This window comes from Astatotilapia calliptera, chromosome 3 (assembly GCF_900246225.1).
Source record: "Astatotilapia calliptera chromosome 3, fAstCal1.2, whole genome shotgun sequence".
In the NCBI taxonomy this organism is placed as follows: Eukaryota; Metazoa; Chordata; class Actinopteri; order Cichliformes; family Cichlidae; genus Astatotilapia; species Astatotilapia calliptera.
In genome coordinates this window covers 31,923,358-31,938,963 of record NC_039304.1, presented here as the reverse complement: position 1 = coordinate 31,938,963, position 15,606 = coordinate 31,923,358, and the positions used below count along the sequence as shown (strand labels likewise).

The window sequence follows — 15,606 nt, the reverse complement described above, 5'->3', positions numbered from 1 at the left end:
CATGGTGTAATACCTGAGGTATCTCCCACTGAAGTTGGATGAAAATGTGTGTGACTAAAATCTGAAATTTACTATACTGGAAGGGACCAACAGCCCTCCTGGGGACCAAAATCCATGTCACTCAAAATGTGGTTTTAGTGTCAGGGTTACAGTTGGGTTATGGTTAGGTATAAAAGAAAGTTTCATTTAGTTGACTTGGGCATTATGTCAATGGGATGTCCCCACGAGGATAGCAAACCAGACGTGTGTGTGTGTGTGTGTGTGTATTATATTCGAGCTTTAATATCTCTAAACCAATCATCTGATTTTGACAGTTTTGTAGAATATTATGTGCCTAGTGCAGAGAAGCTGTAAATAAAATATCAGTCCTCTACCTGCAAAACTGTGGTTCCTGCAGGCCTTTAAATGCTGTCAGAGATTGGACATCCAATTATTTGAAGGATTCAGGGATCCATCTTTCAATGTTAGCTTGAGTTACACTCCTGACGGCCCATGTACATAGAGCCTTAGACCCAGATATTTAACATTTTATTATTCTTAAAATACAAAGAAGATCCGGCTCAAAGAGTTTTATCAGTTTTGTAGATAGTTTTTTTAAAAAATGCTAGAAAAAAGTTAAAAGACCATAATTCCTTTTTTTTTAACAGAAAATATTGGAAATAAACCTTTCTGATAATAATAAAATAATAAGTTCCATTAAGAACAGTAGGTTTCCCTTGGAATTGTTTCATGCAGATCTGAGGTGGTCAGATGGACGCTTTATTTCGAACACACTGGAATAGAGATGGAATAACCCCAATATGGTTAAACAGCAACGTATAAAAATGTCTTGCAAACTGATAATCTATTACGCATTATTATTTTTTTTTTTTTGCTCAAGATTATAAAAATAACTCCTCTGTGCACAAATGAACATTCTTTTTGAATGCTACTACTACTACTAATAAGAAGAATATGATTTATATTATAATATGATATTAATTAACATCAGTGGCAATTGTAGCACACTTGTGGCACACTGAATTTCTCAAAACAGAAACAAGCTACACTGCACATGCTCATTAGGACTCTTTCTCTGCCGGTAGAAAAAATGCAGTTAGATTTCTCCTGCAGAAATTTTCCAGGTCAAAATTGATTCGGATGTAAAAAAGTAAGTTGTTTTTTTTTTATCTATAGTATTTTTATTCTACTGTCTAAAGTTTAGATGACTTAAACGTACTTCAACGTTATCTTTGTGTTATCGGTTAAAAAGTAACATCAGTGGATTGTGGTAAAATAGGTATTGCTTGGTAGAATAAAAGCTTGTAATGGGTGCCATATGTCATAAATAAATGTGAGTCGTTGGGCTTAAATTGTAAGAAATACATTTTTCTTTCAGTAAAGAAAAAAATTCAGTAAAATCTTTGTGTAAATTTTAAAAATTGTGTACATTTTATTTGTAAGATAATTTCTGTACCATTTCTGTTTTTCTTCTGTAGAAACAGAAAGCTCAATAGTAGATAGAAAAAACACTTTACTGTCACTGAAATATTCATCTACTATGTAATTGCTTTGGTGTAGTATGTTCATGTGAGAGGTGTTTAACATTAGGAAAAGCAGTAAAACGTGTTATAATGCAGTTAAACGTCCAAAATCTGGGCCCTTTACATTTTTCAAACGTTTCCAGTGAATCTTACTGGAGTCTCTCCCAGGCTGATTCTGGCCCCTGAGCCTTATGTTTCATACCACTGATCTACGTGACTACTAAATTCATTCTGTTTGACATGCAGTTACTATGATTTTTTTTTCCAGTGTTGATTAAAATATTTTAAACATGCCTTTGTAGTCACTAACTAAAAGTAGTCATATATTGACATGGTTTGTTTTATAATGGTTACTGTCTATTTTCTATCTTTCTTTAAAAAAAATCAGTGCAACGAAACAGACACAGAATGATTGTTAAATGTTAGTATGTTTTGATTAAATTATCGACGCTACACTAAGTTGTGCACTTCAAATTTGACAGCTCATAGGAATAAATGATCAAATAAAACAGGACTCTCTAGATATCCCCTAACGAATTGCGTCTGTATCCGCTCCCTGCGTCCATGTATGAATAAAAAGAATAATAATGATAATGATAAATGTCGATGACAAAAACAGTGAAGGAGGTGTCCGCTGCAACTCCCGGGAGCCCACTGCGTGGCCTGTGCTGATGTGAATGCAGAGATAGGCGTATTTTGAGGAAGATGATCGGGAGGAGGAGGGCGGGGGAGGAGAGGAGACGAGAGGAGAGAGGATGGAGAGGGAGTGAGACCCGGATGCTGATGCGAGTGAGGCGAAGGAAGGAAGAGGGGAGAGAAAATATCGATTTACGGCAAGAAAACCGAAGGGAGTGTAATAGAAGGGGCCTTTACCCTGCGTGAACTGTCATCAGGAGCGAGGAGGGGGATACGGCAGCTGGTTATAGCGCACCCATATCCGCGGATATCAGTGTGCGTGTGTGTGTGTGTGTTTTGCACCTGTATACCCGGCGGTGAGGGGAGGAGGACACGCCAAAGGAGAGAAGAGAAGATGCTGTGATCCGCTACTTGCAGGGATGTAGAGAGGGAGAGACGGGAGAGTCAGGGAGGGGGAGGACGGCGCTACGTTAAAAAAAGATGCTTGTTTTGCGGGGAATACGCGTTTCACCTCGAAGTATTGTGAGAATGCGGCGGCCGTGTAATAAATCGTACCGTTTGGCGAAGCCCAGAAACTTCAGGCGGTGTCGGTTTTTTTGACAGGCGGCGCGAGCGAGACGGCCGTTCGTCAAGGCGTTGAAGCTAAAGCTAGCCTCGCTGCTGTGTGGGAGAGCGGCGGCGAGGCTAAAATAGCATGTTGTTGGACCTGTGAAACAGGCCTGGCAGTGAGGGGAAAACAGTGATTTCATTTTCAGTGCAAGCATACACTTGACGTATTGGACGTTTTGTCCGTTTACTTAACTAAAAATAATATTAAGCGTAGGAAAAATACATGAATATTTTAAGGCAGACGTGAAAACCTGCTCGTTTTAAGGCTATATAAGGGTAACGTTTCTCATTAACAGTCATATATCGTTAACGTCATACGTATAACAAGGTGTGAGTTATAGAAATAAGCTAATGTACATAAATAAGACTCGTTAGTTTGCCTACTTTAGAGTAGTGGTTGGTATTTAACACAGAAAACACCCTAAAAACTTAATGCCATGTCAGTTCCCCCCGCTTTATTCTACATATAGCAAGATGTTTTGTAAAAAAAATAATAATTAAAAAAATAAACATTATGTTTACCGTGCTGTCTCGGTTTAGATGAAAAACGTCCACCCAGGTGTTGTAAATCAGCAGCAGTTTTCACTTCTATGGTTTTTTGTTTTTTTCACGTTCATGAAGTGACTTCAAAGAAAGTCCGTGTTACCGCTGACATAAAAAGACAGTCGTTCTAATTTGAGCATCGTCTTGTCTCCCACAGTAACTTCTGTGTAAGCTGTACAATATCACAGTAATTGCAATAACTACAGTGCAGTAAGTAGTAATAATTGTGTGTTAGCCTCCAGTTAAGAGCAGTATGAGTAAGGAACTGTCTCTAAGTCAGTCAGCTCAATATGTTGGGCCCTATCGACTGGAAAAGACTCTGGGGAAGGGACAGACAGGTGAGTATTGCCGAGTTGTTTCTGAAATTAAAACTAGTGTTTTGTGTAGTGTTTAAACTGTGCGCTTTTATTCTACCCCCACCCGCCACCCTTCTTGTGTTTTATAATGATCTCTCTCATCCAATCTACAGGACTTGTCAAACTGGGGATCCACTGTATTACGGGTCAGAAGGTAGCCATCAAAATAGTCAACAGAGAGAAGCTGTCTGAGTCAGTCCTGATGAAGGTACAGTCTGACGCTGTTGAAGGCGTTGCTCACAGTGACGTTAATGATGACACTTATATGTATATGCATATACATATATATGTATATGTATATATATATATAGCATGGTGTTTTAAGATGTTGACAAAATGTCCCATATTCACTATATTTATCGTCTGTATGAGTTAACAGTTAACCTCCGTTCAGATGTGTGAAAAACAACTCGCTCATGAGCCTCGCTTCAAAATCTTTCTCTCTCTATGCTTTCCCTTCTTTCTAACCAGGTTGAAAGGGAGATTGCCATTCTGAAACTGATTGAGCATCCGCATGTATTGAAGCTGCATGATGTTTACGAGAATAACAAATATCTGTGAGTTCCCTCTGCATTCAGAAAAAGCCTTTCTCTTTGGCTCAATGCAGTCTGCATGCTTTCTAGCTGCATACTAATCTTTGGAGTGGGATGAGTATAAATATTTCAAGAAAAGCTGTAATAATCTGCTGTCGTTACTGTAAGTCTCACTTTTCCTTCATCCCCTACTTTTATTCTCAAAAGTCTGTCTTAATGAGGAGTATGTCTCAAATCTATTAATACCCTTACAAAACAACTGTTGGAGTAGACAGATGGGTTGTCCGAAAGTGAGTACAGCCTGAATATTGTAGTCCTAGTATCCAACATCATAAGCTTATTATATCAAACCATGGGAAGTGTCTAAGTTTAAATAGTTTTTTCTTAGCATCTTGTCTGCTTTTCACTACTTCCACCACTTTTCCACCAATGTGGTGCCAAACTAAGAACCTGTTTCCCACATTTTCACCAAAAGTGCAAACACTGATATCCTTTTCTGCGGGATGGGCCTTTAATTCTCTTCCTGTAGAAACTACATCAAACTTTTGCAGTGTTCGGTTTGGTCAAAAAAGTCGGTTGGTCCTCTAAAAGCACCAGGGCAGAACTGGCTCTGCGCTTGGTCCGGCACCACATCAGTGGAAAAGCGTTATCAGAATCATAAGTTCAAATCACACTGTTGTCCCTGTTTGTGGACAGGTACCTGGTGTTAGAGCATGTGTCAGGAGGAGAGCTTTTTGACTACCTGGTAAAGAAGGGCCGGCTAACTCCAAAAGAGGCCAGGAAGTTCTTCAGGCAGATCATCTCTGCTTTGGATTTCTGCCACAGTCATTCCATCTGGTTGGTTTTTTGCACCGAGCTGTAATAACCGTGTTTGAGTCAAGTTCATATGTAGGATGTTGATTTAAGACTCATCTACTGACTTACAAAGCTATTTTGAGCGTTTCTTTTTAAACAATACAACAGCTGTTGTCTGATGTACTAAATGAGTGAAACACATTATGATTGTGCAAACACATTTTCAGAGTCATGCAGTTGTATTTGATTTAAAGCATCATGTTGACAACAACTCTAACAGTATTGGTTGTATGTGTGCAGTCACAGAGACCTGAAACCTGAGAACTTGCTCCTGGATGAAAAGAACAACATTCGTATTGCTGACTTTGGCATGGCCTCCCTGCAGGTGGGAGACAGTCTGTTAGAAACCAGCTGTGGGTGAGTATCAACTCTGTGTGTGAGCTTCATGAATGATGATGTACATACATAAACAGGGTTATATAATTCAACAACTTGCAGTATGACTCTGTACATTTTAAAGGCTCCACGTCAGCAGAAAAATACAGCGTCTACAACACAGATCTATGACTTCTTTTATACAGTGCTCATTTTACTTTCACTAATATTAATGGCAAACCTTTTCTGATTTTAGATCACCACATTACGCTTGCCCTGAGGTTATACGGGTAAGTATCCAGCTCTTATTCTCTGTATTCTCAAATGTTCTTGTTTGAAATGTAAATAAAAAAATTTTTTTGTAGAGAGATAAATCGCTTCAAAGGTACATGATCTAAACCAGGGATGTCAAACCCATTTTACACTGTGGAACATGTACAGTCCACTTTGATCTTAAGTGTGTTTGATCAGTTAAACTCTGCTTTCTGAGAGTGTAAAGAAGTTAAATCACACATTTAATCTCAGAGATATTTTGATATTTAAAAACAAAGTGCAATTTCAACAATACAGTTTTTCTGCATGCTAAAGAAATGCTGTATTGGGCTTAAATTGTAAGAAGTAAATATATAAAATTACAGAAAGAGTTCTGTTAGTTTATTACTCAGTCTGTGATTATGAACATTTTTGTTATTTGACAGAGCATCCTGTTTTTTTTGAAATGGTGAACCCTATGTAAAAATTGTACATTTCTATAGTAGACAGTGAAAAAACAGGGATTTTCTGTCATTTAATTGTTTATCTTTTACTTATTTACTTTGGTGTAGTATGAATGGTTTTTCAAAAAGCTGTTAAAAGTTTGAAAATACAATAAAAAGTCAAATTTATGCCCCCACATTTTTCATAGCTCTCCAGTGGGCCTGATTGGCGTCTTTGGCTGGCCAATTCTGGCGGCCGAGCCTTATGTTTGACACCCCTGATGAAAACTAACCAGTAACATGACACTTTTAATGTTAAGTTCAGTCTGTCTCGTGAGTTGTTTTTCTGAACGTTCACACCTTTTAGCATGAGTAAATCTTTAGGACACTCAGCATTTAAAAGATTATCCAGTGTTGTCGATTCAAATCTGGCTTCATGGTATTTTTAGACTGAGTTTGACTAAATGGATTTTAGTGTTCCTTTCAGTGTTTTTCATCCTGAAATCAGCCTAAATCATCCTGTGACGGGTGCCAAGTTTTGTGAATCACTTTTGTATTGAAATGGCCGGCGATGAATAAAATCATAAGTGTTTGTGTGTTTGCAGGGGGAGAAGTATGATGGGCGGAGAGCAGATGTGTGGAGCTGTGGGGTCATTCTGTTTGCCCTACTGGTGGTAAGTCTTTTACTTGTGTTTTCACAGTGCACTTTGGTCTTTTTTAAAATCCCTTATCTAATGTTTTTTGCAGTTTTTTCTTACATCCCACGCTTGCCAGTGTTTTTTTTTTTTTAATGCAATCTGTTTTTTTGTTCCTTTCTTGTTTTTGTCTCTCTCTCTCTCTCTCTGCCCTACAGGGGGCCCTTCCTTTTGACCACGACAATTTACGCCAGCTCCTGGAAAAGGTAAAGAGCGGGGTGTTCCACATGCCTCACTTCATCCCCCCGGACTGTCAGTCCCTGCTGAAGGGAATGATTGAGGTCAACCCTGAAAAGAGGCTCACGGTATGAGACTGCTCACATTAGTCCAGACCTCAGATGCAGCATGCATTTACACCTGTTTTCAGTCACCCGCCTTAAACTGGGATTGCCTCTCCTTCTGTAAGATAAAATATATGTTTAATGGGACTCTTGCTTTTGGTACAAATAATTTTTGTCTCGATTCACTTTTAGATGATCCTTCTTGCCTTTCCTATTATCCTTTTTTGCTGGATCTGCACTCTAGCTGATATTTATGTGTGGCACAGTTGCATTTTGTATGTGTTTTATTGGCGCATTCATTGCAATACTGTACAGTCAGGAAGATGCATCGTAGTGGCAGCTGTTAAAGCATGTTTTGGGGACTTAACTGAGTCATCTAGAACTTGCTCAGTAATATTTCTAACACACACACACACACAAGTGATTTTCTGATTAAACTTTCAAAAGCAAACATTGCAGAGTTGAAAATGTTTTTTATGATCCAGTTTAATGGGTAATATTCTGCAATCGTGAGATTTGTGGATGTATAAAAAAAAAAAAAAAAGTGATGTGAACTGTTTACACAGCACAGCTCTGTGGCCATCTGGCTGTTAACAGACTGTAGACACTAATGGCCCCATCTGCCCTGTCACCCCTTATAGCTAGAGGCCATCCAGAAACATTCCTGGTATCTGTGAGTATACATTCGTTTTCTCATACGTGACTGCTGAAGTGATCGTATTTAATCATGTACAGTACATCTGTGTCATTCCTATGTGCTTCATTTTGTTTGACTCCTACTAGGGGTGGTCGTAACGAGCCGTGTCCTGAGCAGCCTCCTCCAAGGCGGGTTTGTGTGAGGCGAATCTTGTCCCTGACTGAGCTGGACCCAGATGTGCTGGACAGCATGCACTCGCTCGGTTGTTTCCGAGACAGAGTCAAGCTCACACGTGACTTGCAGTGTGAGGAGTAAGTCATTTCTTTCAGCTTCCAAACACGTTTGTGGTTTCTAGCATCAGCTTGAAATGGCTGGAAAAATCAGAACATTTGTGGCATATAATATGCAATGCAGTTACAAGCATGTAATATTTCTTTCAGTGTATATTTTGCTTTTGCTGTTGCGTATTTTTTGTTGTTGTATTTTTTTCTCCTTTTAACACTCAGCCAGCATATTTGACGTTATGCAACCGATTAATATTGGCCACAAACATCCTATCTTGTCTTATTTGCCTATATAGTGTTGAGTTAGAGGAAGGAGTATGTGGCTTATTTTTAGCTCTTTTCCCATTGGTGTGATCAGTTAAACTGATTGTGTCATGAAATCCATGTCTGCGTGACCGTGTGAACAGCCTACTAAAAGCTAATCGCGTGGCTGTGTGGCATCCATACAGATTTCCTTTTTAAATAAATATTATGACATTTTAGCATCTCATTCAATCTGTATTTTTCTCCCACCCCCCAACAGAGAAAACCAGGAGAAAATGATCTATTACCTTCTGCTAGACAGGAAAGAGCGGTACCCCAGCTATGAGGATGAGGACTTACCTCCGCGCAATGATGTAGGTCAGTCTTTAGGGGGCAGGAGGGATCCACTCAAGAGAGGACGCTACAGTTATCGGTCTGAGACACATTTTACCGACTTTTTCAAGAGCGGTGTTCCTGTATGCTCAGTTCTCCTTCCAGTGAATTAGGGATTACTTGAGGTTATGATTTAAACACTATTAAGTTATAATTTTATTACTTGATGCACTGACTGCACTGACTAGCATTAGCATTAGAGATAAAATATACAGCAGTATGGCCCTTAATGTCCTTGTGTTGGAGTTTTAGTGTGTTTACCTGTTTCTTTAATACTATAAGTTGTCGCTGGCTTTTACCACGATTATACCAGCCTTTGCAGGACATCTGCAAGCTTTGTCTATGAGATAAAACTGGAAGGGACAGCAATTCTGTAAATGCAAATGAAGCTAAGTTTATCACAGTCACAGATGGCGCAGTGAGCAAAAGGCCTGTGAAAGAATTTTTCAGAAGAAATTCCTGAAGTGCGAAACACAGCACAAAGCTTAAAATTAAAACAAAATTTGTAACGAGTTTATGGTGGCGTTTCTCAGCAGACCCTCCTCGAAAGCGCGTCGACTCCCCTATGCTGACGCGCCACGGCCGTTGCCGTCCCGAAAGGAAGAGCCTGGAGGTCCTGAGTGTCACCGAACAAGGGTCTCCTACACCACCTCGCAGGGCCCTGGACACAGCTGCACACAGCCAGAGGTATAGCATGTTTTTCTTACACATATATAGTACATACACTCTGTATTCTGCAGAATTAGAGCGCAAGAATTCATTATCATACAGTTTTTGTTTTGGGGTTTTTTTTTCTTGGGGGGGGGGGTTTAACAGCCTATTAATCTTTGGGTCTCTTTGTCAGGTCTCGCTCAGTCAGTGGAGCGTCAACCGGTCTCTCCTCCAGCCCTCTCAGTAGTCCCAGGGTAAGGTTCTGTAAACCAACTTGTTCATACTTTTACTACATTATCTTTGAACACTATACCTGGATCCATAATAAAATGCTAATTTCTGGTAGTCTGCATTTATATTATTTAACTCCTGTCAATAATATAGCTTTAAGTCCAGTCTCATATTTGTGTCCTGCAGTTTAGACAGCTGTCAGTGTCAGCAGGGTACTGTGTACATTTTAGCCTCATTGGGCAATAACAGCTCTGTAAACCAACAGTGGAAATGACTTCAGAGATAATGTTGACAGACTAGGTAGTAATTTAGTTTACCTCAATTCAGTATTACTCCTTTGCCAACTATTGATTCAGTATGTAACAATGCGGTTTTTTTGCTGATGTCAGTCTCTACATGAAGCTGCTTTAAAAAAAACAAATATTCACTCCTCGCAACTCCCTAAAATATCTTCTCAGTCATTTTTACACATCATCACAACACAGGTCCCTTAAATGAATTGTCTCACCCAACAGGAGGCTTGCATTTGTTTTCTGTCTTCATGTCACTTTTCTTCCTCCTCATGCATGAGCTAGTTTTATATATGATAATTTGAACAATTTGACAGCTTAATTAGATGCTTTATTGGATAATTAATGGTTTGATTGTGCTTGAAAGTGTATAAAAACAGTCCCTAAAGGGTAAAAAAAAAAACCTTAATTGGCAGCAATTACTCTATAGTAACACCTTCACAGCCACTGTCCTGTGTCACTGCATTCTTAACCCTGCCACAACTGTCACGAAACCCTCACTTTCAATAGATTTAAAGGGCGCGTACTAAAGACTGAAATGCACTAAATGAAAGACTTTATGATCGGCACTGAGAACTGCATTCGGCACTTTCACTCCTCACAAGATGCACTCTTCTGTCATTAAGCATGATATTCATTTCCATCCTTTCTCCATTTTCCATCCCTTCTCTTTCTTGTTTTCCATGTCTCCCACCCCCTCACCCTGACAAACCCCCACCCCCCAGTCCTATCAGAGCCCCGTCTTCACTTTCAGCCAATCAGATGTCACCTCTGCCACCGCTTCCCCACTCACAAAGGAGTCCAAACAGGGAAGCACCACCACTCCTCGCTCAGCACGGGCTCATGACAAGCCCAAAGCTCCCCCAAACCCAAAGACCCAGACCTTGCCCACCAAGGGACCCGCCAACCGACCCCACCTACAGCCCATCAAATCCTTGCCTCTGCAAAATCCATCCTCCCGCTCGCCCTCCCCTTCCCCACTCCTGTCACCCATCCCCCGTTTCTTCTTCCCTTCCTCTTCTGTCCTAAAGTCAGTGACTAAGAGCTTCTACCCAAACTCTGCCCACTCTGTGCCGCAGGTCACTCCCCAGGGCTCTCCGTTGCCCACACCCTTGGGCACCCCTGTTCACCACCCTCACCACCCCTCCTCCACCCCGCCCTCCTCTTCCTCGTCCTCATCCTCCTCGCGGGCGGAGGGAGGGGGAGGGGTGGGCTCACTGTCGCTGACCCCACCCTCCAGTCCAGGAGGGGGGAGCGGCATGGCAGCCAGCAGCTCTGCCCATTGGAGGACTCGCCTCAATTCTTTCAAGAACAACCTCCTGGGCTCACCAAGATTCCATCGGCGTAAATTGCAAGGTCAGTCCTGCATGTTTGCTCTCATATTTTGTGGGAGTTATGCTTTTAGTGTGTAGGATTATAGCTTCAGAAGATTTCATTACTTCTAATACACTGGTTTCCTTTTTCAGCTTTCATCTCTGTAATCGCTGAGGATTATCTATAAGTTTTTCCTTTTGCTCTATTCTGTCAAATGTCGATTGCGGAATTTTTGTGTGTGCTTCATCTCTCTCACAGTTCCTACATCAGAGGATATGTCCAGCCTAACGCCAGAATCCAGCCCTGAGTGAGTCCCAGCTCCTGGAGATAAATATTTGTTGAGGTGTCGTATTTTCACGGTATAAAGCCGTTTGTTTACGCTGTCTGTGTCTCCTCATGCTGTGTATTTCTTTTGTCTGGCTACCAGGCTAGCTAAGAAATCGTGGTTTGGGAATTTCATCGGCTTGGAGAAAGAGGAGCAGATCTTCGTGGTGATCAGAGACAAACCGCTGAGCTCTGTTAAAGCTGACATTGTCCACGCCTTCCTGTCTGTGAGTGTCTGACTTGGACTGTCCTTCACTGCTCTCGCGATCAAAGCATGGCTCTGGCTGGATCTGACTTGTGCTCTCATACTGTACACACTCCATTTCTCTCATTATTTCAGTTTTCTCTTTATTTAATCTTTATTTGATCTTGCTCACTCGTGGCATGTAGATGGATCACTTTGCTTTCACCAATGGCTCACTCTTTCTCTCTCCTCTCCTCACCCTCACCCTTTGTCTCCCTATACTCACGTCGGTCCCCATACCTCTCCCGCCTCGTAAGTCTGTCGGTCTCTCTGCTTCTTCTCTGTCGCCCCACCACACAGATCCCATCCCTCAGTCACAGCGTCCTCTCACAGACCAGCTTCCGAGCCGAATACAAATCCTCCGGCGGTCCCTCCGTCTTCCAGAAGCCCGTCAAGTTCCAGGTGGACATTGCCTTTTCCGAGGGCGAGAGGGAGCGGGACAGGGAGAGAAACGAGAGGGAGGGCAGGAGGGAGACAGGAATTTACAGCGTGACATTCACCCTCATATCAGGCAAGTAAAGCAGATGCTAAAATTAGCTAATGGTGGAATGAAATGTTAAACATTTTGACAAAACTGTGTTGCTCCCTGAAAAAATCTCAATTTTTGCAAATCTGCTCAACAGCTTTCTGCTTTGGAAAGTTATATGAACAAATCAATAATACTCTTGTCAGCAAGTAAAGCTATAGCAAGATGAGGTTTAATAAGTAAAGGGGTTTAAGAGGGTTAATAAGTAAACCTTATAGTAAAATACTCAACATTTCCTGAAATGTTTATGTTTTTGAGCAGTATTTTTAAGTTGAAACTGGGTTCAACTTGGTTTGTTTTTACCAAATTGAGGGTTTTTCTCTGAAAATAACTTTGGATGTATAAAAAAAATCAGGTGACGTTAAGATCATATTATTTTGGAACAGTACCTACCCTAAGTTAAATGTGTGTGACTCCTCTTCAGGTCCGAGTCGCAGGTTCAGACGGGTGGTGGAAACGATTCAAGCGCAGCTTCTCAGCTCCCATGATCACCCACTGGTGTCAGCCCTATCTGGTAAGATTGCTTAACCACACAATACTTTTCCACACACTGCTGTAGAAATTCACCCTGTTTAAATTTTAGTCTTTGAGCTGATTTCTAGATCTATATTTGTTCTTGGAGCTCACTATAATAATTGACATGATTCACAGTTCCTAGACTATAGTGAGCGAAGCATAGGGTGGAAGATTAGCTGCCACCTTAATCACCTTAATTCACACCTGCATTTCTGCCACTGACCCGTGAAGCCTGTGGATTGTAAACATTCAGAGTGACTTTCCCGTTCTCTTCTCTTGATCCCTTCCCAGATGAGAAGAACAGTCGGCCCCACGGGACCCCCACCCGCCAAAACTCGAGGCGCTCCGAGGGTGGGGGCGACAGGTGCGAGTGGGGTGACCGAGCAGATGGCGGAGGCATAGGAGGCAGCGGGGGAGTTCTGCAGCGCAGAGGCTCCGCCAAAGAGAGAACCCGACTGCTGTCCTCCAACGGAACCCAATCCCAACCGTAGGATAGAAAGTTAGACTGCGCAGCAGGATGCCTGAACTACACCAGAAAGAAGACAGTGTAATTTCATCTCCAAGTATCCCTGCAAGCCATGAGCTACTCCTATTCTTCCTTGTCTAAGTTACTGAAGGTGCTTGACCACAGAGCAAGGATTGAGCCTTTTTCCTCCCCATCATGCACATTTTTTCCAACTCGAGATTCTACCGATCTTATGATTACCAGGATTCCTACCCTTAAATGAGAAACAAGTGTTAACAAACCGCCCTTTAATGAAAAAAAATAATAACAATACGTGAATGAGCAGTTTGGTATATATCATAGGTACAGCTTCACAGATCAAACTAGGAATTTTGAAGTGCTAATGTGCATGCCAGTTAGCGAATCAGCCTGTTCAAGGATGCTGATATGATCAGATAGGCTAGTCTACCATATCATCGTATTACAGTATCCAACACCAAAAAAAAGGAAAAAAATAAATAATAGTCTTGTGATGGTTCTCGAGATTACTCCTAAAATGAATCAGTGCGCTCATATCACTATCAAGCAACATCTAAACCCGCCCACTAAAAAGAAATATGAATGCATCTCAGCAGAAGAATCCTAAAGAGTTAGCACCCTGCTGCCGCCCCAGTGAGTGGCGATGAGCTCAGTGAAGGTCCTGTTTTTCTCCAGCAGTGTCTCCTCCTAAGGTAAAGAAAACCAACAAAGTAAGCTAAGTAAGTGAATGTGAACAAAAAAAGATATTTTTTTATTTAGTTTTTATTTATGTTTACACATTTCTTTTAAGGATGTCAGTAGCACAGTGATCACAGTAAAGACAGCAACTGAGACACTCCACACAGTGTTTGACAGTGGAAGCTGCTTTTCCGACAGGCATTCATTCAGAGTTAAGTGTTTCGATTCTTTTATATTTGCTTTTTACTCAGAGACAATATGAAACAATGCTTCTAAGATTTTTGCATTGGACCCTCGTTGCTCTGAAGAAAAGTGTTTGAACAGAAATATGAACAGTAATATATGAAAGCTTTGTTTTGTCGTCACTATCCGTGATTAGCTTCATGAACCTCATCACAGCTGTTTGCGCCCAGATTGAATGAGAAGAGCATCACCGGCCTGTGGATCAAACAGAAACCGCCTTTCTCGTCAAGCTTTGTCTCCTGTTGCCATAGTATTCATATACTGACTCATGTCAAAATAAAGCAAACAAACAAACAAAAAAAGAAGATACACAGTAAGGAAATTCATCAATGGGACGCATTCATGATGCTGGACTTTAAAAAAGGTGTCAGCTTCTTGTTGAACAGGACTTCCTAACCCCACGCTCGTTATTTCAGTGTTCACCGACAAGCCAAGTATCCATCGCCGCACCCTTGCTCATCACTAAGAGTCGCCATTCTGCAAGCAGACGTAGCAACTCAAGGCAGTCACATATATTACTCCAGTACTCTATCAGACTAGTCGATGTTCATCACAGTCTTCCATACAGTGCAATATGCAACAAGAGTGCAGAAGGATTTCAGAGAGACACACAGTGCTACACTTTATTATTTTAATGTCATTTTTTCTAATCTGTCGATTTTTCTGTCTGTTGTTTATTTATTCATTTATGGGGGGGGTTTGTCATGTATTTGTTTTATAAACTAGATTTCATGCCAACAAAATGTGTCAATAACAAACCCAAGAAACCCGTTCCTGTTCCTGTTATTTACTCTTTTTTTCCGATAGCAGCAGTTGCTCTCATCTCACGTCCCCACTGAGCTTTTGTCTGTATCTTGCGTTTCTGTGACTCACACTGATCTCTGGTAACTGGTATCTGTGTGCGAGACGGGTGGGTGGCGACTGAATGAGAGTGGGCTGAGCACTTTGCAGCGGATGCGTTTTGAGGTAGTTATGTGTGGATTTTCCCGACTGACCCAGTGATTTTGAACTAACCAACACAGCCAAACCCTAACAGGCCTATGTTTTCTCTGTCACAAACACACATGAGCACATCAAATACTTGCTTGTTGGCTTTATTTCCTGTGTTAATGCCTTGTCCGTTTGACCTGTCTGTCCCGCTTCCTCACCTCTGTTTTGTTCCCATTGTCACAAGAAGAGAAACTGTATGGAGTTGTTTGCCTCACAGTCCTAAACACACTGATTGCTCACCTCATCTTTCACGTCACCTTCATTTTTCATTGACCCAACTCTGGCTAAGATTGTAAACTATTCTCCATCCATAAGGGTCAGTAGAATAAGGTGTTTAAAAAAAGAAATGTCTGTATCATAATTTAAATATAAAAAGTGCACTATTATAACTATTGCCTGTGATTAAAAAGAACAATTATGATTGAATTGATGGTCAAAATAAAGAGAGATCCACCTTATTGTTATGGTTACAGTAATAAACCCTAAATTCATATGTGTGTCTGTTTAGTTCCTGTGT

General features: G+C 41.1%; 2 protein-coding genes across 10 annotated transcripts in view; both read left to right on the top strand.

The window, feature by feature from the left end:
- Positions 1-15,606, top strand: part of LOC113019255 (receptor-type tyrosine-protein phosphatase H-like) — a 423,637-nt gene that overhangs the window by 344,450 nt on the left and 63,581 nt on the right.
- Positions 2,245-15,582, top strand: brsk1a (BR serine/threonine kinase 1a). 9 transcript variants are annotated; one of them, XM_026162855.1, is made up of 19 exons: positions 2,245-3,649; positions 3,781-3,875; positions 4,139-4,224; positions 4,897-5,037; positions 5,296-5,412; positions 5,627-5,660; positions 6,671-6,739; positions 6,919-7,065; positions 7,683-7,714; positions 7,825-7,989; positions 8,486-8,583; positions 9,132-9,285; positions 9,443-9,503; positions 10,496-11,126; positions 11,343-11,391; positions 11,512-11,635; positions 11,910-12,163; positions 12,603-12,692; positions 12,986-13,052. In XM_026162855.1, the coding sequence occupies exons 1-18, from the start codon at positions 3,565-3,567 to the stop codon at positions 12,664-12,666; spliced, it is 2,406 nt and encodes an 801-aa protein (XP_026018640.1). In that variant the 5' UTR covers positions 2,245-3,564; the 3' UTR covers positions 12,667-12,692; positions 12,986-13,052. The 9 variants fall into 9 exon arrangements, with proteins under 9 accessions (XP_026018640.1, XP_026018639.1, XP_026018644.1 ...); XM_026162854.1 differs by having other exon boundaries at positions 12,974-13,032; XM_026162859.1 differs by having other exon boundaries at positions 2,246-3,649; positions 9,135-9,285; positions 11,953-12,163; positions 12,986-15,582.

What these genes read in the sequence shown, in the direction of transcription:
- brsk1a (XM_026162851.1), top strand. Translation starts at nt 3,565, where the DNA reads ATGAGTAAGGAACTGTCTCTAAGTCAGTCAGCTCAATATGTTGGGCCC. An exon ending in TTCTGTTTGCCCTACTGGTG is followed by an intron (nt 6,740 to 6,918) that starts GTAAGTCTTTTA and finishes TCTGCCCTACAG; the next exon opens with GGGGCCCTTCCTTTTGACCA. An exon ending in TTGTCCACGCCTTCCTGTCT is followed by an intron (nt 11,636 to 11,952) that starts GTGAGTGTCTGA and finishes CCCACCACACAG; the next exon opens with ATCCCATCCCTCAGTCACAG.